Source organism: Pituophis catenifer, unplaced genomic scaffold (genome assembly GCF_029215685.1).
Source record: "Pituophis catenifer annectens isolate HBS135680 unplaced genomic scaffold, rPitCat1.0.hap2 SCAF_7, whole genome shotgun sequence".
NCBI lineage: Eukaryota > Metazoa > Chordata > Lepidosauria > Squamata > Colubridae > Pituophis > Pituophis catenifer.
In genome coordinates, this window is record NW_027256887.1 from 23,065,893 (window position 1) to 23,093,036 (window position 27,144).

At 36.2% G+C, this 27,144-nt stretch overlaps 1 protein-coding gene across 5 annotated transcripts in view; it reads left to right on the forward strand.

The window, feature by feature from the left end:
* Positions 1 to 27,144, forward strand: part of CADPS2 (calcium dependent secretion activator 2) — a 369,911-nt gene that overhangs the window by 336,410 nt on the left and 6,357 nt on the right. For all 5 annotated transcript variants that reach the window (XM_070947809.1, XM_070947812.1, XM_070947808.1 and 2 more), the window contains one exon: positions 3,975 to 4,082. In XM_070947809.1, coding sequence (XP_070803910.1) covers positions 3,975 to 4,082 — 108 coding nt within the window. The remainder of the gene's footprint in view (positions 1 to 3,974; positions 4,083 to 27,144) is intronic.

The following is a 27,144-nucleotide window of genomic DNA, read 5'->3' on the forward strand; positions in this document are numbered from 1 at the left end:
TGCAACAAAGATCAGTCTAAAGATTAAAATATCAGAGGCCAAAATAGTTGTGTTTGACAAAAAAAATAAAAATGAATGATTGCAGGTAAAACACAGTGGCAAAAAACTAGATCAGGTAAATAAGTGAATTTCTGTTTCCTAGTAAGATGTTTACTAAAGGTGGCGAGATGGATGAACAACTACTAAGAAAGCCAAATGCTGATAGAAATGTTGCTTGGAATAAAAGGTGAAAGAAGAGCTCCATATAGGATTTTGTTTCTGCCTATTATTATATGAAAATAATAAGAATTGGGTACGTTAGGAAAATCAAATGTAAATTGAATGGTGTGAGAATGGAGTACTTTAAAAGTATACGTATTAAGAAAAGATAGGATCAAGATCAGATGAGAGCTGTATGAACATGAAAAAAATGCAAAAGTGAGTTATAAGTATGAAAGAAGTACATTAAAGAGGTTTTGTCATGTAGAGAGAATGAAATGAGGATGAATTGCAAAACAAGTATATGAAGGAAGAGTGAATGGGTCAAAAGGAAGATTGTAAAAGTTGTTGGGTAGAATTGATGAGATCTTCAAAAAGAGACAAGTGAGAACTTAAAAAAAATGTGAAGCAGTTGTCATAGTTCAAATGTTTTCAGGATGGGAACAAAGTTGATAAATCATAGATAACAGCTGATGGGGAACCACTTTTTTAGCAAGCTATTTATAAACTAAACTGGGGTTGTTCAAGAATTGCATAAGATTATTTGTAATGAGTTTATATTATAAGCAAAATTCTTCCGAAGTTGCTCTTCTGATATTTTAAGGATTCTACTTTTCTTAAATTTCAGGGTATTGTTTTACTGCTTCTCTGCAAATTCTTTTAATTTCTCACTTTGTTAAAAAGGGACTTATTTTATTAACAGTTATTATCTCCAATCTTACACAGGAAAATTGTCTTCACTTTTAGCTAGCTAAACAAGCTTTGTGACTCTTTTTTGTGATTCCTCCCTTATATGTTCGGTTTCCTACTTAGTTAACTGTATAAAGTGTAGAGAGACAGGGAGTTAACAGTTGCTCTCTTCTGTTCTTGCTGTTCTCTCTGAGACCTTTTAGCTACATGCCTCTTTCTGAAAGTCTTTAAATCTGTCGTCCAACACAGATGTACTGTTAGGCTCTGATGAAACAGTACTTTCAAACATTCTGACAAAGCTCCCAAATAGTAGCTTAAAAATCACCTATTAGCCCATGTCTCTTTTCAAACTTTCTCATCATCATTTTCACCCTCTAAAAGATCAGGAATCTTTGTACAGTTTAGGGTCTACATGATAGGTGAGCTTCCATGCCTGAAACATCTTCTCAGAGTGGTTTTTCTATGGTTATGGTGGAAGCAATGATTGGTTGCAAGGAAGAAAGCTATGGATTAAGTTTAACGAATGATGGTGTTGTAGACTAGGTTTGGCTAATTTTTTCTTTGTTTTTTCTAATGTTTTCTGATCTTCATTGCTATGGTTTATCAGATTATATTATTTTATTTATTTATTTTGTCACATTTCTATGCTGCCCAACTCCCAAGGGACTCTGTGCGGCTTACAACAAAGAATAAAACAATGCAAACAATCCCATAAAAATGTTAAAAAGAAAAACATTAAAACATTAAAAACTTTAAAAACGTTAAAACACATGCACTCCAATTCATGGCCGGGTTTTGCAAGATCATTATAACGAGATCAATGGCTCCAGGCCTGCCAGAAGAGCCAGGTCTTCACCGCTTTGCGGAAGGCCAATAGGGTGAGGGCGGTCTGGACCTCAGGAGGTAATTGGTTCCAGAGAGCCGGGGCAGCCACAGAGAAGGCCCTCCCCCGCGGGTCCACCAGCCGACATTGTTTAGCTGATGGGACCCGGAGGAGACCGACTCTGTGGGATCTTATCGTTCGCTGGGAGCTATGTGGTAGAAGGCGGTCTCAAAGATAGCCTGGCCCTGAGCTATATAGGGCTTTAAAGGTAATGACCAACACCTTGAATTGCACCCGAAGACCAATAGGGAGCCAGTGCAGCTCGCGGAGAATTGGTGTAATGTGGGTGTATCTAGGCGCACCCACTATAACTCGCGCGGTTGCATTCTGGACCAACTGTAGTCTCCGAACACTTTTCAAGAGTAGCCCCATGTAGAGCGTGTTGCAATAATCCAACCGTGAGGTGGTTTACTCTTTTTCTGCACTCTGCATTACATTGCTTAACACAAAAGAACAGCATGAGGAGTATGTATTTATTAAGTTGGGGGGAAGAATTAGAAGGCAGATGGTGAAGGCAAAACTGACAACATCCCAGCCTACTCTGTAGTGATTAGGAAAGCTAAAAACATGATCACCTTATGACAGATTGTGTCATTCTATGGTGTATATTGTCTAATAACCAGAACAGAGAATGGTTGGGTAATTTTTTAATGTAAACACAATTATTCTGTATAGTGCATGCTGCATTTTGCACTATAAAGACCCTTTTAAAAACTCTAAATCCATTGTGATGAATTTCCCTCTATAAATCTGAATCCCATTTAAAAAATAAAAATGCTTTGTGTATTGAATAAAATAAAAAGCTATTCAACTTTACAAAAAATATTGGTATCAAAATATCAAAGAATGATAGATTGTTTTTTAGGATTCTTAGAGGAAGATAAATTAATTATTTAGATATATTTGTGGAAATAACACAGCTCATTACAAACATTATATGTCAGATTTGCATTCTAATATTATTTTCTTTGAAATTTCCAAGATGCCAAATGATTTATATTATTGTATTTATCAATGTATCTTTTTTCTTTTTAGTTTCAGATATTTTATGAATAAATATTTATTTTTTATTTATTTATGCAGTTTATCCACCACTTCATTTTTTCTGAATTCTTGGTAGTTTACTACTATTAAAATAACAATTAGTACATTATTAAAACTACAGTAAAACAAATACAACAAATAATAGCATATTCCACTTGAGTTTCGGGAACATTTTCAGGATTGGGGCCAAATGCAGAAAGTCTTATGTCTCTATATTTTCTTTATTCCTTTTTTAAAGTTTGAATAATTGCTATTCTACATTTGTCAGAGCCTAAGAAATGTTTCAGATTGGGCTATTGAAGTAATGATTGATTGATAATCTTTATTATAATCAGTAACCAGGTGTAAAGAATAATCATTTAAGAGTGTTGTTAGCATTTGTTCTCCTACAAACTGTGTCATGACTTGATATGATTAAAGTAGATATGATTCCATGAACTGACATGACATATGACAAGACAGGAGGAATTTAGTCAAAAATAGTATGTTTTCTTGATCTATAATGTATCCATCTTTTGTTTTCATATCCATGCTATACTACTATACATCCAGACTGCAGACCACAACTGTGTATGTATGGATGAGTAAATATATATTTTTTAAATATTTATTCATAGTACTACGCATGTATTTCCTCATGCTGTTTATTGAAGCCTGTTAATTCATAATCCACATTCATTTTTCTCCCATTATTGTGTGCTGGATTTCTTTGCTTCACATTATTGCCTCTGTGTGTCTACACTTACAAAATATACCCAGATAAGCACTTGGATATATGCATATGCATATATACATATATACATATTCATAGATACATACACATATACATAAACATAAATCAGTGCTGCTTGAAACATACATTCTTGAATATATTTCAAAAAATTTCCTGGAATTTTAAAATAGGGCAGAATCAGTTTCCTATTAAAAGATATTGGGCTCCATATTAATTAATCTGAATTGCCCTTTAATCTTATATGAATTTTTTATAAGACAAGTAATGTGCATATGCATGCAGGTTTTTATTTTATCGTGTATATGTACGCATATATACATTTTATCATGTATATGTATACACATGCAGACATGTATATGATAAAAATAACACTGCAAATTGTAGCTTATACCTCTCATCTTTTTTTTCTTTTTCTTACTAAAACAGAAACCAGGGATGGATCTTGCAGATACTTACATTATGTTTGTTCGTCAAAATCAAGATATACTTCGAGATAAAGTCAATGAAGAAATGTACATAGAAAAATTATTTGATGTAAGTAACTGTCTCAATGAGAAATAGTACTTCATAGAGTTAAATATTATGAACACCTGCCTTCTATTGCTTATTTTCATAGTTTAGGAATTGCAATGTTTACAAACCACTACATAATTTTGGATTTCAAAAATACTTTTTCTGAGAAATGAAATTACTGAAAAATATTACTATTCTTTCATTGCCTTTTTTAAAAAATGAAGTGCTAGAAAGCTTATGATTTGTAAAGTCTCTTGGATTTATTTTCACACAATGCATCGCTGAGATGCAAGTCAATTCTGGTTCAGCTGTAGTTTCATCCTACTATTAAGTAGCCAGTTCACCATATCTAATGGGCATTTATGAGGTAAGTACAGAGACCATCATCTCCATAGTAGCTGAAATATCTCTTCAGCTGTATAGAGGTCAGATCTTTCCATCCTTGATTATGTCTTCATCCCTACCACACTCATAATTCTACCATTTTTTTTTTCATAATGCTATTGTGTTTCCTTTGATACTAATATAGCAAAACTATCTTCTTTCAGAGGAAAAGGTTCCAATCTCAGGTACTTCACACAGCTGAAATACTATAGCATTGTTTTTTTCTCCTCATCTTAGGAGAGTTGGGAAGGAGTTGATCTCTTGACAAAGATTGTCATTTTCTATTGCATGTACTGTGAGAAGAAATTAAATTGTTAAGCAGCATGAGAGAAATGCCATATTCATGTACAAGAAAATGGTAAACCTCCTTTATATGTTTAGATTGGATTTAAACAGATGGATCCTTTCAGGATATACATCTGCTCTATAATCATGTATTCAATAACATAACCCAGCAGTTCATATTACATTATTTCAGTATAAGGGCAAGCTGTCCACATGTTTACTTTTGGCAATCTCAAAATTACAAAAACTTCAAAACCGAAAAATTATTGTGGTTCCTCAAGGTTTTTTTTTTCCTTCTCTGAAGAGGTAGGGTAGGAATAATAGCAATTTTTCCCCATCAAATCAAATGAGAATTCCAAAAACAAAACAGGAGAAATTTTCAGCAATAGTACCAGTTTTGATTATTTCCAACCTTAATGGCTATAGATCCTTTATTTTCCTTTTGCATTCTTTTGGCTACTAAACAACTTGGTCTGATCTCCTTGTAGAATACTTTTGATATGTGAGAGAGAGATTATAGTGTTGCAGATATTAGTGTCAGGCTTCACACAATAGACAGAACTAAAAACCAATTAAATAAGCTTGCAGAATTATGGAATTTCTCATAAATAATTTATAAAAGATGTTAGAAAATTATTGTCAGAGAATTCTAGTGACTGCTGTGTCTCAATAGCACTATTCTATTCCAACCATTTGGGTCTACCGTACTTTCTCTTTCCCAGTCTGTTGTAGTCTGCCCATTCTCTCTTTTGCCCAAAAGGGCCAGAATGGAACTTTATTTCAGTTGTTGATACAATAAATTCAATAAAAATACAATCAGTAAAATGTTCTTATGTGTGCCGTTTTCTTGCAATGGTCAGATTTGCTAGCCTGTTGTTTATCTTTGCGCAATCTAACTCTCATAGTCGGCTGCTTTTATTTTCCTTGTGAAACCTACTTTCTGCAGTTTTCCGCAGCTGAATTCAGTACAGATTCTGAATACTTTACTTGTCATGGAAGGTATTTATTTACATTCAATCTCCATGGCATTTCAGAAAGCTTTTCTAGCAGTTTCATTTAATTATGCAAGTTTTCTGCAAATGTTTTCATAACAGCAATTCACAGCCCTTGCTGTGACACTTCACTCATGTCACTTGTGCAAGGTCTCACCACACAAGATTCTCTGCCATGGATATGTCATGTCAGTGTTTGTTGTTTCTTATCTTGGCTGATTGAAATAAACCTTGTTCAAGCTCCCTCTTTTACAGACATTTGCAAGCAGTTCTAGAAGAAAAGTATCATCTGGTATAATAAGCTAAGTGTTACTATGTGTGAAAAATTATTTATATATTTATTTCGCAAGAGCTTTGATTTCTTGCAAGGGGAGAAAATTCATTCATTCAGCTGGCATTTTTACAAAGTATTAAGAGCCATATTTCTAACTTTGCATTAGTTTTTGTGGATAGATAAGCATATGGTCCACTTCAAAGGTGTTTTTTTCTATTTGCCACAGCTTGCTATGCTGTTTTTTAAATGTTTAAAATTTATGGGTAACAATCCCTATTCACTCTTCTGGCAATAGGGAGCATTTGGAGAGATTCAATGCTTTTACAGGATTTTTTAAATTCAAAACTACAGATGGACAGTTAGGCTACTTTTATTTTGTTGTGCCTATGGTAGTTTATAGTACTCTACAGTATTTTTTTGTTAATTAGTCCTATAAATTAGCAAAGTATAAGTAAATGGAATATCTGAATAGTGCCTCTACTCTTATCTATCATGGCATTACTTGTAGTCTTACTGCACTCCCTAGTTTTTAAACCATAATTGTGTTAGAGTCATTACAATTGTTACTAGAGTTGAAAGTATTATTGCTATTCCCAAACCTTGTCACTTCTGAAATTATATTCAGGTGTCTGCTTCATATGCTTCACATCATTGCAAAAAAGGCATTAAGAGTTGTCAATCTTATTTTACGAACTTTTCTCTCTGGTAACACTATACTTCAAACTAGAGCATACAAGACTTTTGCCAGACCTATACTTGAATACTACTCACCTGCCTCACTGTATTTCAGACATCAATACATTAGACAGGGTCCAGAGATATTTTACTAGAAGAGTAGTCAAATCCTCTGCTCAAAATAAAATTCCCTATACCACGAGGCTTGAAATTCTAGGCCTCGATAGCCTCGAACTATGCCATCTACATTACGACCTAAGATTCATAAGATTATTTCATAAGATTATTCATAAAAACGTCCTATCTGTAAATGAGTACTTTAATTTCAACCGCAACAAAATAGATTAAAACTCAATGTAATTCGTTCTACTTTTGATTGTAGGAAATATGACTTCTGCAATAGAATTTGGAACACTCTACCTGATCCTGTTGTTAGTCTCTCTAATCCCCATACTTTTTACCTTAAACTGTCTGCCATGGACCTTTCATGTTTTTTAAGAGGTCCCTAAGGGGACGTGCATAAGCGCACCAGCGTGCCTACCATTCCTGTCCTACTGTTCCCATTTATATGTACTCATTTTATGTGTTTATGGCTATGTTTTGCTTATTTATTTCCTTTTTATTTGTGCCAAAAAATTTTCATGTGTCCATGTCTATGACTATACTGTTATTTGTTTCCTTGTACTTGTTGACAGATAGATAGATAGATAGATAGATAGATAGATAGATAGATAGATAGATAGACAGACAGACAGACAGACAGACAGACAGACAGACAGACAGACAGACAGACAGACAGACAGACAGATGATAGAGAATTCAATTGGCTGTTTCAAGACTAAATCCAAATTTCACCTTTTGATTACTTACAAGAGGATTTCTATAAAGTCAGGTAACAAATACTTGTGCAACATAACAACACTTGTGCAACATAAATTACTGGCTCTTTTCATATATCATTCTGAACTCTGAACTCTGTTTTAGGAACAAGACTCAGGGAACTTCAGCTCACTGCTTTCCTATCCTTTTCTGGAAAAGTTATGAGCAAATGAAAAAAATTGCTTTATAATTTATGCAATGTAAGTCCCTTTAGTATAGCAAAACTCAGGAAAGTCTTAATCTGGATCTAGTCAGATGCAGTCCAGTGGCACTAAGTGAGTTGTTGATCAAGAATAATTGTATAAACACTAAAGCAATCTGGGTTTAAACAATAGCTTAATTTTATATCTCCTTATGACAGAGAACTATGGCAAATTACTGTTCATTTATTTTGATTTTACATATTCTGGTACAGTACAAGATTTGATAAATTAGCTTTAGGAATATTTCCAGCACTGTGATTAATTTCATTTTCTAGGTTGTTTTTAAGCTCCTTGGCAAAATTCTAAAAATCCATGAAAGAGAAAAATAAGCTATCATACTTAACAATTTCACCCTCAAAATTGCCAATCTTCTGGTTTTTTTACTCATGTCACCTGGAAAATTCAACCATTTTGGGAAGTCCAAATAAAGATGTACATTTAGAGATTTTGGATTTTATGCACTCAGATTGCACCTGCAACTACAGTATCAAAATATGTGCTGTATAGAATTACTTAAATGACTTATGTAAATAAATAGTAATTGAGCTATTCAGTGCAAAGAATTAGATCAATGAAACTCAAACAACCTATAATTACAGACTTATTTGGTTAAATACAGGTTTGATGCAAATTATATATTTGCTCACTTGTGGTATACCCATGAACAGATTGTGTAGAAATGTTCTCAACTCAGCTTTGCTAGGCAAGACATGGGTAAAGATTAGCTCCTTTGCTAAATCTTCCAGTGGCTCTAAAATTGTGTTTCATTCCATTCTAATTTTTAATATATATCTGATCCTAGATTAAACAATCTGTCCATACACTTTCTGTCAGTGTCCGGGTGCAATGAACTGATTCATATATAAATGTTCAGCAGTTTTAAGGTAGAATCACTGTAGTGCTAAATCAAATAGCTTATATAAATGAGGTTTTTTTTAGGGAAGAAGTCAAGCAAGATTACAAAAAGTAGCATGTATGAATGAACTACCACAAACAGAAGTTTCTGTCAATTGAAGTAGTCTAACCCTAATCAATTCACATACTGTTGTGAAAAACCATAGCCACTCCATGTTGTAGAAATGAGGCTGATAACTACGTGAATGGTGAGAGGAAGAGTTGAGTCACACTATCCGAGAGTGACTTTTGCCTGGCCGGCATCAACGGTTCCAAATCTGAATGTAAAACCCTGAAAATTCTAGGGCTGTCATGGCTAAGCAACCAGACTATCATTAGCCATGGGACAGTAGACTTTATGCTGCTTTCATTCCATTAGATAATGGCTTCCTTCATCATTGTTCTGTGGCCAAGGAGTGAATGGATTGGGAGTTGGGAGCTCTTATTGATGAGTTAGTAGTATTTTTTTCATTCTTAAGCATTAAAAGGCCATTTTTTTAATCATGCATGAAAATGAAAGAGGAAATTCACATTCTGATACATTGAAATAAAAACATGAAAAACTTTTTTTGTCAGAGTCTGAAAAATAATTCATGCTCTGGGGTTGATTGAACGAAAATAAATTACAGTATTTTAAAATAATGGTTCATCAGTGTTTTAGAACTAAGTCACACCTGTTATCCTTAAATTGTTTTAACCATTATATCTCATGTGAGAAGAAACTTCTAAAAATAGCTTTCAGACTTTCAAACTAAAGACAGAGAAGTTTTATCTAGTCATATTTTAATATTGTTTCAACATATTTTCCATATTGTTTCAAAAGTTTATTTTTGAAAAGTTTAGTGCATGTGACTAATCTGATCAAGTCTGAATTACTGAGTACTCCACTAACATTCTTTTCTACATTTCTCTCATATAACAGGTGTATTGTTTATTTAAGGAGATTTTTAAAATGTATGAATAGATAAATACAAAGATTGCTTTTTTTTTTTGTTCTGTAAATACTAACATGTGAATAGTTCCCAACTCAAATACAATAAGGAAGTAGTTTGAAGGTAGTTCGGACATAGTTTCCTTGATTATGATTGAATGGGTTTAAAGAGTCTTTCTTCAGTTAAAAACAAATTTTAAAATGTCTATGGGTGTGAAGATAGGTGAGTAAAATGGCACAGGGCATAAGGAAGGGTGAGCAGGTTTTTGCCTTTTTCTATGATGTGATAGAATTGCTTATCTCCTCCAGTTTTAATAATAGATTTTACTATAATTAATATGAGAGCGTCTCTTGTCTATTTGAGTTAGAAGCAAGAAGAGTAGCCTGCATCCTTAAACCGCTATTCCACTTGCACAGGGACAACATCTTTGTGATGAGTTTGAGAATCATGGAATGTCTAGGAACAGGTGCTGGAGGAGCAGAGCTCAAAGAAGTGGAAGTGCTTGGCTGTGTCTGTGAGTCCTGAGAGGTAATCTCCTCCCTGACTCCATGTATTCCTCCATAAACCCTTCTTTTCTCCATTCTTCTTTTTTTCTATCTGAACACCACACTGAAACAAAAAACTATCGTAGGGAAGCAAAAAAAAGTTACACAGGCTTCACCATAAATATCTCCTTGTAGCAAAAACAAAAACAAAAAACCCCCTCTTCCTATAATAGTCTTATTACTATGATAGTCTTATTAAAACTATAATAGTCTTATTACTCTATAGAAGCTTTTTGGAAGAATACTTTTGAATTTACATGAACTCAGGTTGCAAAGCCAGTAACCAGTGTGTCTATCACATTGGAGAACTTACTCTTTTGTCTTTTGCCAAGGCATCTTCTTCAATCATGAGAATTGAGTTAGAATTAATTTGTGACTTTTAAATCATGATCATACCATGCCTGGAAAAAGTGACTGAGGCCATTTTCTACAGAGTTGGGGCTGGGTGGGGGGGCTTTGAGATGGTCTTCCCTGAGACACTTAAATAATTTTTTACAAATTTTTTCATGCACTTCAGTTTCCCAGTAATGTGGGACTATTCCATTGATTCTAAACTTTACCTTATTTATGTTTTCTGAGATTAAATGAGATTGAAATTATTGTTCCACAGTCTCCTTTTGTCTTTAATTAATACCTCTGTGTCCAACTACCTGGTTTACTAAGACCTTACAAACTTGAAACATATATGCATGTGGGCCAATTTCTGTAAGAATACATTTGCTTTTACATCCAGTTCAAGTTATTACTTCTTGCTTCTCAAGATCTACTAATTTGGATCCAAATATCAGCTATAGCTTCTTCCCTTTAAAAAATGCTCTTGATATTTTGGTGTCAATTCTGGTATCCAACACTGAAGTCCTTCACATCATGGATATTGGACTGGAATTAGTAGTGATGTTCATGAGCTAACTCTAAACATTGTGATTGTCAAACTGTATTAATTAGTTGTTTTTGCCTCTCATGATACAGGGTTTAGAGTTTTATATTATAATTATATTTCTAGACTGCCCTAATATCTCCAGAGATGAAGAGAAGTTTAACAGTTTTAATTAATAAACATTGCTATCATTGGCATATAATTCCTAATATTATCTACATCTGTGCTTCATCTATTTCTAAATTAAAACCATAACTGCAACTTAGTCTCATATTCTTTTGTACTAAGTGATTTTTGGTTAGGGCTCTTTTAGAAATCGCTTTCAATAGATGAGTAAGCATGCATTCACATTTCTGTTGGAAATGTTTATAATGCACTAAATTATATCTGTTCTGATGGATTTTTAATTGGCTTTAAGCTTATTAAATGAGATGCTAAAGTATCTGACTTTAAAAAAAATAAAATTAGCTGGTGTTAACCTGGTCATATGTCAGAGGTGAATATTGCTCATTAAAAATATTACTTCTGTGGAAAACATGCTTTCTGATCCATGCTTTTTTCCTGAAATAATAATGCTTCTGAGCATTTCTTCAGGTTACATATCAATCTGACATATTGTCATTTGTACAATAAATAGGGAGAACAATGTCTGTTTTGAAAAGGAAGCAGAGTTTCAAGCTGAGAATGTTACTTATTACAGAGTGGGCTGTGTAGTCTTGAATGGCATATTTCTTTTAGGGTATTCCCCCCCCCCAGTTTGTTAGCATCCTTGAGGTCCATCACTTTGTATTTAATTTATATATCCAGAGCTTAGAGATAATTAAAGAGTTATGATAGTCATTATCAAATATATGAAGAATTATCAAGAAGATGAAGCATTCAGCAGGTAAAAACTGCATGAATGCAAATTTGATCAATTATTATGCTTAAGGCAATCTAATAGCAAAAGTCTAAAATAGATTGTGCCTTTTACTTGTTAGGCTGCTAGAATCAGTATGCAATAAAGCTGTAATTTATTGTTAAGCAATTATAAGTAAACAACCCTGCTTAAAAATATAGTGAAATTGTACTGAATCAAAGTGAAACCATATAGTCTACCATTCTTTGCAATTGGTATCAACTTTGAGCTTCTGGGTATCTATCAGAAATTGGCTAGTGATGATTTATTGGGTAAGTGTGTGTGAATTTGCTTTTGTGTGTAACACATATGCTCCCACTTCTATTTTACTTCAGAATGCTTCTTCACCCTTTTTTTCTTTTTGTCATAATTTCTTTTATTTTATTTCTGTATTTTTACTTTTTTGTTTGTTTGTTTGTTTGTTTGTTTTACAAAATATTTACATTTTGCAGTGAGCTAAGTGTTACATTATCATAAATTATTAATTTCTGGTGGTTTCCTTGTAATACAAATAGTGAAAATAGACCACATTTCAGTCTTTGAAATATGGTTTATTTTGAACATTGCATGGATTAAAATGTATCCAGATTCAGATGAAGTATGTCATATGAGCGTTCTAGAATTATCCAAGCCAAACTCAGAACCATAAACTGAGTTTAAAATGAATGGATTTAAATGGAGCTCTGGTCAGGATCCAGAGAAGCCAACATCCAAAAACAGATTGGACTAATTTGAAATTATGTAATTGAAATATGTAATAGAAGAGGTTTAACCATCACAGTCCAACTAATCAGAACTGAAGAAGCTTCTTGGATGAGAAGTGAAACAGTTTCAAAGAAAAAACAAACAAACAAAGTCTAGTTTCCTTTTGGAAAAGCCCTTTGCAATAGCCATGACCTGGATGATTGAGCATCTCCGTATACATTCCACCTAATACTCTACAAAATGCTCAATGCAGTTTCCCAGTTACTAATCTGGTTTTTTGAAAACCCCAAAGCAATGTGGATAACAGTGAGGCAGCAACTGTGTCAGATTGAAAGGTGGGGAGGAGAGAGAGATGCAAAAGAGCCTTGGTAGTACAGTGGTCTAAAGCACCCTGTTATTAAGACCAGCTGCCTGCAATTACTGCAGGTTCGAATCTCACCAGGCTCAAGGTTGACTCAGCCTTCCATCCTTTCTAAGTTAGGTAAATTGAGGACCCAGTTGTGGGGGCAATAAGCTGACTTTGTATAAATATACAAAAGGATGAAGGCTATTGCTTAGCGCATTGTAAGCTGCCCTGAGTCTCCGGAGAAGGGCGGCATATATATCAAATTTAAAAAAAAAAATTAAACAAATTCTATCCTGAGGAAGACAGTAGCAGAATACAACAAATAATTAGAATATTTAACTTTCAAGGATAATTTTTGTGATCAGATCACAACTGGTCACCAAAATGATGAGGAATCCATGGGACAGGACTTCTTTGGCAATGATTGGATAGTGCAATACCTTCCAAGGAAACTGAGGCAGGGCATATGTAAGTTACAGTGAAATTAAAAGCTTAAGGCCGTGATGGCGAACCTATGGCGAACCGATGGCGAACCTATGGCACACGTGCCACAAGTGGCATGCAGAGCCCTCTCTGCGGGCACACCAGCTGTTGCCCCAGCCCAGCTTCAACACGCATGCGTGCGCGCCTCCCGACGACCAGCTGGTCTTTGGGTCTCTGCCGCGCATGCAGGGGGGTTGCAGGTTGGTGCAGGAGGCTTTCAAGGCCTAAAATGGGGCACGGGGGACCTCACACGGTGCCCCCAAGCCCCATTTTGGCTTCTAGGTTGGTGCAGGAGGCTTTCCAGGTGCAAGCCTCTTGCACCAACCTGGAAGCCAAAACTGGGGGGGGGGGTGCAGGGGCACATGTGCAGGGAAACACATGCATATGCATGGGGGTGGGGCGCATGCATGGTGTAGGGTGCATGCACAGGGGGCCGCTCACATTGCATTTAGGGGTTTGGGCATGCATGTGTGCATTCACACATGTGTGCGCATGATTTGGGCACTTGGCACCAAAAAGGTTAACCATCACTGGCTTAAGGGATAGCAGTAAAAGGCAAATGTGCAGTGAGAAATGCCTATGGCACAGTAGTAGTAAAGGTTTCAAGCTGGCTAGGGAGACTATCCAATTACTGTGGCACGACAGTTTCCCCGGTACCTGGATGAAACGACGTATCTAGATCCGTTCCAGTCGGGCTTCAGGCCTGGGTACAGCACGGAAACGGCATTGGTCGCGTTGGTGGATGATCTCTGGAGGGCTCGGGACAGAGGTTGTTCCTCTGTCCTGGTCCTATTAGATCTCTCAGCGGCTTTTGATACCATCGACCATGGTATCATGCTGCACCGGTTGGAAGGGTTGGGGGTGGGAGGCACCGTACTACGGTGGTTCTCCTCCTTTCTCTCCGACCGGTCGCAGTCTGTGTTGACAGGGGGGCAGAGGTCGACCCCGAGGCCCCTTATATGTGGGGTGCCACAAGGATCGGTCCTCTCGCCCCTTTTGTTCAACATTTATGTGAAGCCGCTGGGCGAGATCATCCGTGGTTTCGGGGTGGAGTACCATCAGTACGCTGACGACACCCAGCTGTACATCTCCACCCCAGACCACCCCAACGATGCCCTTGAAGTGATGTCCCGGTGCCTGGAGGCCGTACGGATCTGGATGGGGAGAAACAGGCTCAGACTCAACCCATCCAAGACCGAGTGGCTGTGGTTTCCGACGTCCCGATATAGTCAGCTGGTGCCATCGCTGACTATTGGGGGCGAAGCATTGGCCCCCACGGAGAGGGCCCGCAACTTGGGTGTCCTCCTGGATTCACGGCTGTCTTTAGAAGAGCACTTGACGGCCGTGACCGGGAGGATTTTTCATCAGGTTCGCCTGATCCGCCAGTTGCGTCCCTTTCTGGATCGGGACTCGTTACGCACGGTCACTCATGCCCTCGTCACCTCCCGTCTGGACTACTGTAACGCTCTCTACATGGGGCTCCCCTTTAGGAGCACTCGGAGGCTCCAACTGGCGCAGAGTGCAGCTGCGCGGGTGGTGATGGGAGTGACGTGGCGCTCCCATGTAACGCCCCTCCTGCGCGAGCTGCACTGGCTCCCGGTGGTCTTCCGAGTGCGCTTCAAGGTTTTGGTTATCACCTTTAGAGCGCTCCATGGCTTAGGACCTGGTTATCTACGGGACCGCCTGCTACCACCAATAGCCTCCCACCGACCAGTACGCTCCCATAGAGAGGGGCTCCTCCGGGTGCCGTCGGCCAAACAATGTCGACTGGCGGCCCCCAGGGGGAGAGCCTTCTCTGTGGGGGCACCTACTATCTGGAACGAGCTCCCCCCCGAGATACGGAGGATTCCGGATCTGCGTACCTTCCGTCGCACGCTTAAGACGTTCCTATTCCAGCAAGCCGGCCTGACCTAAACTTCTCCGCTTTTAAATGGGAATTTTAAATTTGGTTTTAAATTATTGGGGTTTTAAATATGGTTCAGCCAAATTTATTTAATTTGTTTTATCTCTATTTTAAATTTTGTATTTCCATGTTTTATTTTTATGGCTGTTCACCGCCCTGAGTCCTTCGGGAGTAGGGCGGTATACAAATTCAATAAAACAAACAAACAATAAAACAAACTGTAACTACTGCAGGAAAGAATAGACAGAAGAAAGGCAAGGTTATGTTTTGGAAGAAGAAAATAGCCTTTCCCTCTGTTTTAGGCACAAAACCATTCCGTTTCTTCTTTGTCTAAAGTTTGGACTTCCATATCTCCTGTGGTGGAAGATGCTTCAACCACTTTGTCAATTAAAGTAGGGGTTCTCATAGTGGGAGTTACAAGCAAATTTGAGAGATAATGCATTTGCTTCTATTCTTTTTGAATACAAATTTTTCTCAAGCTGATGGCATTGGACCAGACTATATGTAGAACAAGGGACTGGGATCTCCTTCCAAAGCCTTTACATGTCAGCAGTACATCTTACCTACTTATCATCATTATCTAACCAGACAGCATCAAGGTGCTTGCATCTGCCCCACTTCCAAGGGCAGATGTTCCTATTCTTTCTGAGATACAGCAGACAGGTTCTGGCACTGAGCCTGTATGTCCATTCTGGACTGCCTAAATTCTGCACCTCTTCTGCCTCTTGCAGTAGGATAATGTACTCCTGGAACATGTTACTGAAAAGTGTTCTAAGTCAGGTATGTTGAGAGGCAATGTGATTTGGGGGGAAAATAAATTTGCAGGTACAACTTTACTATCATTAATTAAAACAATAAAACACCATATTCTAGGACAAAACAAATTAGTCTGCTAGCATGGGTCAATTCCCTACAGTTGTATACTTCTTCAAGCAAAATGTTTTTTTTAATGCTTGATGTACCATATAGCTACATCACTCAAAATATTCCCATACTGTATGTATCCATAGATGATGCAAATTTGGCATTTAACTACAGAATCCAAAATTCAATAGATACTTTCCTAAAAGTGTATTACTTCTGGAATACTACACTAGAGAAACTCCATAGTCAAGATATTTTCTCAGTGCCTTTATTTTCAAGCTTAAAGCATGAATAGTAAACTCAGTAGAATGTTCTGTTTTAGCAGCAGTAATTATCGTAGAGCAATAGGAAATAATTCTGTAAACCTAGGACTCTATTCTTAAGGATTTCCTAGATAATACCAGCCTACTGTTTAATGTTTGGAAGGACTTTCATAGAATGGCAACTCTCACTGACCTTCCTGCATCATCAACTCTTGAGTACTGATTAAGCATCCCTACCTAGAGGAAATGCATTAATCTAGCATTGAGGTTACACAAGTGTGAAAGCAGTCATTAGGTACACTCCCAGATGGAGATCTCCTGGCAGTACCAATCAAAGGGTATTGTGCAAGCTTTTTTCCCCCTTGAGCTGTTTTTTCCCCGGAACTTTTCTGGCAGGGAAGAGTTCAAAGTTAAAGACAATGTTTTTTGTAGAGTTTTTAAAAAGTCCATGAACAAGGTAGTATCTGGAAACAATTTAGATTAATCTGTGGGGAAAAAGAGAAACACTACTTTAAAAAAATTAGCTCAGAGCTGGTCATCTATGGACTACAATTAGCTTTCCAAGAACAACTGGTTTTTCACAGAGTACTGTGCAACTCCATCAATAAATCCTGGAAGCAACCATACAGATGTGGGATAGTACATTTTTTCCCTAATGTTTGGAGGTTAGTAAAAAAACAACCCCAATCCAAAGTTCCCTCAACTGGACTAAATTCCCTTTAGGCAGAAGGGAATTAAAAAGTGGCCTCTAATACCTTAGGGAGCCTTAAGGCCTTGTTATGCATTTTAAAATTCCCCATATCAGCCTGAAAATGCTTTCCCTGCCATTCCAGTGATATATTAGCATCTTGGGATATGCTTCCTCCAGTCCTCATTTAAAATGTAACTTCCAGCTAGAAAATAATAATAATGTACAATTTAGATAGTAAGGATGAGATGAAGGAGTATTTCTTGGTGATTGGGTTTACAATCACAGTAGGAATAGTAATGGGTGAAAGCAATGGGTGGAAACTAATCAAGGAGAGAAGCAACTTAGAACTAAGGAGAAATTTCCTGACAGTTAAAACAATTAATCAGTGGAACAACTTGCTTCCAGAAGTTGTGAATGCTCCAACAGTGGAAGTTTTTAAAAAGAGATTAAATAACCATTTGTCTGAAGTGGTGTAGGATTTTCCTGCCTAAGCAGAGGGTTGGACTAGAAGATCTCCAAGGTCCCTTCCAACTCTGTTATTCTATTCTAGTACCCAAAACACTTCAATTCTGCACATTAGTGTGCACTTTAAAAAATGCAACACAGTGCTATAATCTTCTCTTCCCACGAATGTCCTTGCTTGCCATCTCAGTTTACTCTTGGTGGGTAACTCAAGGCATTTGCTCTTATTTGTTAAGTTTTTATATTAGAGGCCTTTCAAATAGTCTTCTGAAAAGTAGGACACCTACTGGTCCCCCAATACATTAACTTCTCATTTGAAATACTTGCTTTTAATTGATCTGGACTCTGAAAATGAAAAAAAGACTGTTAACATATTACCATCAAGTTATATAACAAATTCATATTTCAAATAGAAGTGTAAGTAGGACTGCATTGTGGCTTAGAAACATTTGGAATTACTTTTTTTTTAGATTAAAGCAACAAATTCATATACTGTGCCATTTTTGCACATTTTAAAATCATATTTAAATCCTTCAATATTGTTTTCAAGTTAAAGGCTTTATTCATGAGACTTCTTAGTGAAAATAATTTCATTTTTCAGAGCTTTGTTTTAATGTTACAGAGTCTGCAATATTAATTCTCAGCTATGAATGTTAAAATTTGTACTACTTTTCAATAGTATCCTGTCTTCAAAAATCCTATTAAATCTAAAGTTACTAATCCAAAGTTACTAATCATACTACGTTGAACTGAAGAATGATTTTAAATATTCAGTGCTAAAATTTTGATCATTATATTAAAAACATCTAACAAAGTATGTGTATGCCTTGGGGGGGGGGCATTTGTTGAATGATAGAAGAATAGCTGCTGTCAGTTGACTTTTTTATTGATCAGTTTGAAGTATGTCTTACAAACAATTCAATACTGAAAAGATTTGGAGAGTTGGTTGTTTTTTCTCTCTAAAAATGTAAATCTCAGTGTTCAAAATCGCTTATTCTCAGATTACAGTCTGTCAAATTAGTTTCAGTTCATCATCATTTTCTGTGTTAAATTATCATTTGTAGGTGTGAGCTTTGACAAAAACGTTCTTCTTTTGATGTCAATTATATGCCAGGACAACACCTGCAAGTTAAAATTGGGTGGGAAGCTGTTCAAAAGTCCTCTTCTCGCATCCAAAACCTGCATGGGAATGGAGGTCTAAGAAATCTGAGTGAAGCGTACCTAATTCCCAGAGAAACTCCACAAGATAATGCATTGTAGCGTGTTGAGCTTCTTATTTCTTTGATAAATCAAAATAATCTTCAGGAAATATGTGGCCTTCTGCTATCAGGTTTCCAGAAACTGGATAGGAACATAACTGTCACTTGGCACAACCCCAAAAATAAATTTCTTGGGTTTTTTTTCCTGATGCACCTGGACATATGTGGCAGGTCTGGTAGAATCAGCTAATTAACAACACAGGCTTAAACAGGCACCTCATCTGGCAATGCAGTTAGTTGCCTGATGGTGCTCAGCAGGATTTGGTAGTGCTTTTTATTTTTCTGTCCTAATGGTCTGCTGCCCACCTAATTTTGCCTTATTGTCAACTACTACTTACCGCAGCTTGAGGCCCTCCCAGGAGGCTAAATTATTATCAAAGGATTAGGGAGATGTAGCCTTGTAGCTCTGACATTTCTGATTACTTGTCTATGCCAGAACACTAATTAGCTGTGACTAATTAAGAAAAATGTTCCTGCCATAGAAAACCATTTAAAAGAACTGAGAAGTAGAAAGAAAGGTAGAAAGAAAGAAATTCAAAAGCTGAGCAGTGCTCAGATTTGCTGATACTCTTTACATTTCTACTGAGCTTTAACTCACCTTTAATTATGCCTAATTTTTTTAAGGCTGCCATAGACAATAAAAGAATATAAGAATCCGTCTGAGATTCTTTATTTAAGGGAGCAAAATAATTGACTCCTTTAACACGCTTTGTAGCATCAGGTTTTCCCTATAGAGCATGAAAGAGCAAATCTTGTAAATTTTCAAACATGTTAACAGACTGTTGTGGGAGAAAGCAACCTCACACACATGCGTACGCGTGTGCAGGCACAAAGCACAATTCACAGGCACTGTTGGGAGCAGCCCCCTATTTTCTCACTAGAGCCTGTGCGAATTCCTCACAAACATTACTAAAATAAGCGGAGGAAGGGCAGCCGGTAGGCTTAATAGACTGCTTTGTCAGTAAGTCACTTATGAAATATATTTCCAATTCTTTGTAATATTCCATCTTTTATTATATACGTGAGTCTGCTTTAATGTATAAAATAATAACTCTGGAATTTTGCACCACACTTTGTATAGATGAAACAATGAAAAATTGGTTTTCTTGGTATTTATTCTCTGCCAATCTTAGAAAAGAAAGTAAATATCAAATAAAATAATGTTATAATAATATATTAAACTATATTTTTAGAATTAAATACTTTATTTTTTAAAACCGTGAAAATTCAAGTCAAATTTTCAAAAGTCTCTCCAAACTCTTTTGAGTATGTGTTTGTTCTGTATCGTAAAAATAAGTTCATTTTTAACGAAAAATTTAATTTTTACTTGCTTAATAAATTACAACCCTAAGGCACTTTTCCTGCTTACTTTTCAGAATTAAGATTTCAATATGCAATGCTAAGAGAATTCATACTACTCTGATTATCCTAATACTTTTTTTTCCCTTGAACCTGGTTTTGGAATTAAACTATAGTTTAAAGATTCTAATACCACTAATGTCCTCATGCCCCTGAATTAAAATAATGGCTTGATGGTCTTTAATTTATTATCCTGTCAGAATAGGTTGTAGATTAAAAGATTACCCTTAGGGTTTCAGATCCATGTTAGCTGATCCAGATAAAACATGTAGTGTTTTTATATCTTGGCTTTCTTTATATTACTCAAGTTGATCAAGTTAAGTATAACTCTTTTCTCTTAGTGAGCAATCATTCCTTTCATTATCCAATCAGCAGGTTTAGAATGAGTCTCGCCATTTCATCTCTTTGACCTCTTCCAATGTTCCTATATCTGAGGAACAAGAATCCTCCCAAAAGCAATTTAGGGTATTTGTGTAAATTGAAATATAGTTTGCATGCTGTTAAAGAAAATTTGTTCAGTGAAATAGTTACATTTCCAAAACAATCTTGATGGTATTCTTTTCAAACAGCTTTATCATGCATTGTATGACTGCAGATTTAAAATTTCATAACATTTGTTTAGCATTATAAAATGCATTTGAATCATGGAATAATTTTGTACACAGTGCTGTAACATTATGGTTTTGCAGTACATGAATGTATATAAATAAATTTATTAATCGAATTTTACAAATAAATAAACAGGAAAATGTCTTTAGAAATGAATTTTTAATGAATCCACATTGTCTTCTTTTTAAAAAATAGCCACTATGACCAGAATTTTGAGAGGGAAAGAGAAATGTTCTTATATTGTCTTAATTTAGAATTGAACTAATCAACTGAAAGCGTCGTGTTTGTCTCCAGGGATAAGAACAAAAAGAGAATCATAATTACATATACATTTTACTGTGGTATCTTTAAAAATAGTTTATGTAGAAGTACCTTACGGAGATCAATAGAATGCATCCAGCTGCAACAGCTCTGAAACTCTAGGTAAATCTGATAGAAAGTATTAACTGGCCTGCTATCCTCTGTGTAGTAAAGAAAAATCAATAGATTCTCTACCATTTGGATTGTCTTAGGTCATATGTTTTCCACCATGAAATGCCAGGCAAAGGCACCATTGAGGGTTTATTGATTTCCTGATGTACTGTAAATATATATACACTTAATCAGCAGGAGAAGCTCACAGTTTCTGCAGCCAACTATGCATTGCTAGTGCCTTTACTATGAACCCTGCATGTGTGAAGCTAGCTTTTTAAAAGTTTGCCACTATTCATGGCCAATAATTTTGCTCTGAAATCATAGATCAAATAAAAGGAGCTCTCCCCTGAAGCATCTTTTCAAAGCTTATTGAACATATGAACCAAATATTTAACATTTGTTACATTAAGAATCTATTAAGACATTTAAACAGTTCAACTTCATTTCTTCTGAGTGAAATTAAATGACCAACTGCTGATTATGGCCAAAAGTGTGGCCACACTTTTGAGAAACAGAAACATCATAGTTGAGTAATTATGGAAGTATGCAGAAATTCAAGGCACTGAGAAAAAAGGGGAGAGACAGAAAAAAATAAAATAAAAGCAGTCTGATTAATGTAACCTCTTGTCAATTAGGAAAGTAGAGTTTGACCTCTTGAAACTTGCAGGAATGGGGACTTCTGTCCCTCCAGATAGTCCTGACCTACAATTCCAATGCTCAATGCTCATCCCACTGCTTGTATTGGCTGAAGCTGCTGGGGAGGTATAATAAGAAAATTTGGAAAGCTAACTCACATCTTACAAACTTTGTATCCTAGAGTAGTGACTTCTAACAGAGTACTGGTAGTAGTCTGTGGTATGGGCAGTATAATAAATGCTTTTTTTGAAATACCCAAAATTTCACCAGTTCATAAAATGTTGCATGGGTTTGGCATTCTTTATTTGGGCCATACAATGTCTTCTTATGACCCTTTCAGTTGGGGCTCTGCAGACATTATGTGAAAGAGTCATGTATGCCACGTCCACAGATGTTGCATTGCCAACCAATGGCTTTAAATGATGCTCTTCAAACTTTTCAGTGAGAATGTAGTAATTTTAAAAGAAAAGATTGGGAACTGCTACTTATAGGAAGTTGGTGTACCTGGTTGGTATTCACAGTTGCAGCATGCAGTTATACTACAATAGTTTTACAGGTCTTCACAATGGAAAAAGAGTTTGCCATAGACCAGGGGTCTCCAACCTTGGCAACTTTAAGACTTGTGGATTTCAACTCCCAGAACAAAGCTGGCTGAGGAGTTCTGGGAGTTGAAGTCCACAAGTCTTAAAGTTGCCAAGGTTGGAGACCCCTGCCATAGACCATGAAAGAGAATATAAACTTTGTTGCCCTGTCCAATTTTCTTAAAGAAAATGCTGTGCTATCTTTTTTATTAAAAAATAATAACTTTTGTGTCTTAATTTATTATAATTCTATTGAGCTGCTTTTTGGGGGCTTATTTCATAGTAATCAAAGAAGGGCAAGGAGTTTACATAAGAAGGCAGCAAATGTCCTGTGGATATTCTGTGATTCCCTTAACTTCAATGGATTCAGTTGGTCAAGGGTAAAAGTGATTATGAAATATGTTTACAAATACATCTCTGATCACGAACGCTTCTGACCACAACCAAATTTGTTTGCAACCAAAGTTATGGAACGAATTACGGTCGTGACCAGAGGTTCTACTGTACCCACCTATTATGCAGTTGGGGGACGGGTTTCTTATCATAGAATAAATGAATATATTTTAGTGGTATTTAATCATACAAACATGAGCTTGCTTTAAAAGATTAATATTAGTGACTTTATATTTTTAAGATAGCTATTTCAGACTCTGGTGCTGGTGGAATGAGCTGTCTACTCTACAGTGGGGAGCAAAATCATCATAAAAAAAGAGCTAATTATTATAGTGATTGCTATTTTGCCTTTCATCAAAGTTGAAAAGCATTTCAGAAGAGGGCTAAAATGAAATGATCCTAGGGTAGGCTAACTCTGTTTTTGAAGCACATGCAGGGTTAACGTATGCCCTTGCCAATTTGGTATCGTCCTAGATTCTCTATTGGTAGTGAGGCTATTTTGAGAATCAGGTCCCAAATTCAGGGCTACTTTTGCTGCTTTGGATATAGTTCTGATTTTTAAAAAGCACTGCATCCTTCCTTGCTATCTGCTAACTCAAGTGAATTTCTCCAGTGAGATCTTTTTTTGAAATAAAATAATAGTAAAAGATTAGATTGGAACACAAATTGTTGAGAAAGGGAGATGTGCAAAACAATGTGTTAGAAATTAGAACTCTTATTAAAGAACTTCGCATGTGCCAACTCCAGTGCACACAATTTTACATGAGCATCACAGCCTTCATGTTCAAGACCGTTGCCATGAATATTTAGGAAAATCTAATGCATATATATATATATATCAGAAGCGACCCAGCAATAAAACCCAGTTAATAGAAGCAATCATTCAATCTTGGTTTCAGATTATAACAGCTGCAGAACTAAAAGACTTGGTTCACTCCATGGGAAGACGTTGTAAGGCCATAATTCATGCTAAAGGTTACCCAAGCATTAACTGACATGGTGATAATTTTTGTATATCTCGTTTTTTCTACATGTTTCACTTTTCTTCTTTATACTGTAACTGCTATTCTAATAGCAAATCCTTCATAAAAGTTATTGCATTACATTCTTGATTAAATTATCTTTCCATTGATATACAATTTTATGGTACTACTCCAAAAAAAACCTGTCAGCATAAATGGGCTTCAAGGCAAAATCTTTTTTGCCCCCACCATAGCTGTTGAGGAATATATCCCATCCCCACCATTTCCTTTATTTCTGAGGCTATGAAGTATTGCTATTGGCGGAAACCATAATAACTTGATGGGGGTGGGGGGCAGTGGAAAGGCCAGGAACATGAGCAAATGCACAAGGCATTCCTCTCCATCTGGTTTTCTTTCTCCAACATTTTAGCCATCTGCCTTGAAAATCTAGAATGAAGCATGTGGATTTCATAACAGTTATTTAAATCATTTAGGAACTTCACATGATTTAGAAGTTGTTTTGTGTGGGAATCAGCTGTCCCATTCACACAGACACAACAGCAGTGCCTCTGTCCTGATACTAACGTAATGTAATTACAAACAGAATAATTCTGTAAAATTAATTCTGACAAATGCAGAGCTTTACAGATGTGATCTAGCATTGCGCGCTAACACAAGCAGAATTGCTTTTAGCCAATATTTATTTCAAGTGCATTGATAGAGATTAGGAAAACTATAAATTAGCCAATCTATGATAATTAGTGGGGTGAATTTGCCATAATAGAAGATTGCATTCAGTTAATAGGCAGTTTCAATGATAAAAGTCAAAATTTAAGAGAAAAGTCAACGGGCTTAATAGGATGTTAATTTTGAACCACATGGATAATGAAGAACACTGAAATGAATACAGAGTCATTTGCTGTGATATTTTATGCATGGCCATCTGATGGATACAATTGACAGACTCATCAAAGTGGTCCATAATGTTCTATCATAAATGTAAATAAGTATCTGAAATGTTCTGGGATAATCTTTCAAATTATATTTTCTTTTCATTTCAAGTCAGATTTGGAAGCATTTTTATGCATCCATGTTCCTTATGTTTGAAAACACTTAATTTTGCAAAGCACATAAATATATGAAAGAAACTTAAATGGTGAGTGATGATGAGATTTATGTATGTTATAAGATGTTTCCATGTAATTATTTTGATCAGTCATGTTCTCCTTAAGACATGATTGCTGAAAATATACTGGGAGCAGAGATTTGTATAAATAGAAGCTTATTAAAAATATTCTTTAATGTACAGATGGCTGTTTTGTTATTTTTTTTCAGGGATCACATATAATATAAAATTCTCTAAATACAGATTGTGCTACACAGTTTTTTACTTTTTCGCTGAATGATTCTAGCTCTGTCTGCTTAAATACTATTTTATTTTTCTTTCCTATCTACCCTGGATTAAATCCACCTTCTTGTTATAAAAAATCATTTCAGATTGTTTAAATATGTTTTTAATTTCTGATTAGTGCTACATTTTTGTCCAGGAGTGAGGTGCTAAAAATATTCTAGCATCCAAAAAGGCGAAGTCTTGTATTTATAACATAGTATTTAGGCATTGTCTATTTTAATTGGCAGGTATGTCAGAGGAATATGTAGCCTTTGCTATATGTGTATCTAATATCACTACGAAATCTATTAGGATTTTTATAATAACAGCTAATTATTCAATCAACTTTAAAATTGGGGGCTACTGTTGTGTTCCTCTGTTAATTTTACCATTGCCGCTTTGTGTAGGACAAAAGTGCTGATCCGTTTTAAACAAAGCTACCATTTCTTGCCTCCTCTTCATCAAAAAACACATTCTGTCAGTGGCGGTTGCCAGAAGAACCAACCTAAAGAAAAACTGTATGTGGTCCAGTGATTCAGAAATAGAAATATCGGAGCTGAATGGACTGCCGCTTTGTGTATTACTACATGTAGAGTTTTCATTCCAGGTAGCAAACAGCTGCATCTTTAAAAAAAAAAAAATAGGAAAGAAATAAAGAAGGGAGAGGGAGAAAACTGGAGTGCATGATTTCAAGAGACAAGTTATTACATCTAATTAATTGCTCTCAAAACATTAGAAAGAGTTGAGAGAAAAGAGGAAGATAAGGATTGTGAATATTGAACATATTTGTTTTGTATTTTCCAATAGTCAACAGAATAATGAAATTCCTTAACTACTACTCTTTAACTTGCCTAAGAAAGCTCGGTATGTTGCTAAATCTCTTTTCACTAACACTGCCGAGAAACAACTTTAATCCTTGTTAGAAAATTGCCGAGTCTGCAGCTGACAAAGAGCTCATGCTTGTTCTATTGTTAGTGTTCCTGGACCCTGAGAGTAGAGCCCTTTACAGCTGCGTGGATCCAGCCTGGCTCAGCTGTACTATTTAGGAGAGGAGGGTTTGTCAATTTCTATTGACAATAGAGAGAGTTTTTCAGGGCTTGTAGCAGTGCTGAACACAGTTGGGGATCAATGCCAGCCATTCAGCTTGCACCCTCTTTCATTGCTTTGGTTTGTTAATTCAAGACTAAAGGTCCTCCGAGGAGGTGTAGGATGTTTAAGACGGCTGATGAACTGAAAGCGTTTATGGCTCTGGCGTGGCAATTTCCATAGGCGGTGGCAACTATTGGCACGGAGGGGGCTGTGTCCTTGTTGACCCTCTTGTTATTAAAAATGCACAAGTGCTGCGCTTCTCAATATTTCAACACTCTTTCATTGTCAATACCACCTTCTGAGCCCTTCAGCTTGTTACTTGCTCTAAAGATCTTCTTAGATTGGGTTTGAAAACTTCACCTTAAACACTAGATTAGACTGATGTTCTGTTTTCCGTGCTCCTGTTGATTTGTTGAACCTTCCCAAGGCTGAAAAGCAAGTAGCAGCTTGATGGGGAGACGGGCTGCTAATATGATTTACCAGTCTACAGTCATGCACAATAAGTGTGAATAAATACAGGGGTCTTGCAGAGTCAACCCTAGCCTTTCCTTTTTCCTCTCTCTAAAAAAAAAAAAAAAGAACTTCAAAAGAGATATTTCAAGGGAAAATGAAGTGAGTAATACATGCCCTTACAGGAGCTGACTGCACTGGCAAGAGGAGGAGGGGTAAAACCCATTTTATTTTTAAATGGTTGGCTGCTGTCATGCGCCAGTGTGAAAAAATACAGAGAAGATACACATTCTGTTTTTATTTTATGTCGTCTAAGGCATCCAAAAATAATAATGCTACAGGCTTGACATCAGGGGGCATTATAATGCTTTTTTCAATTTTTCCCC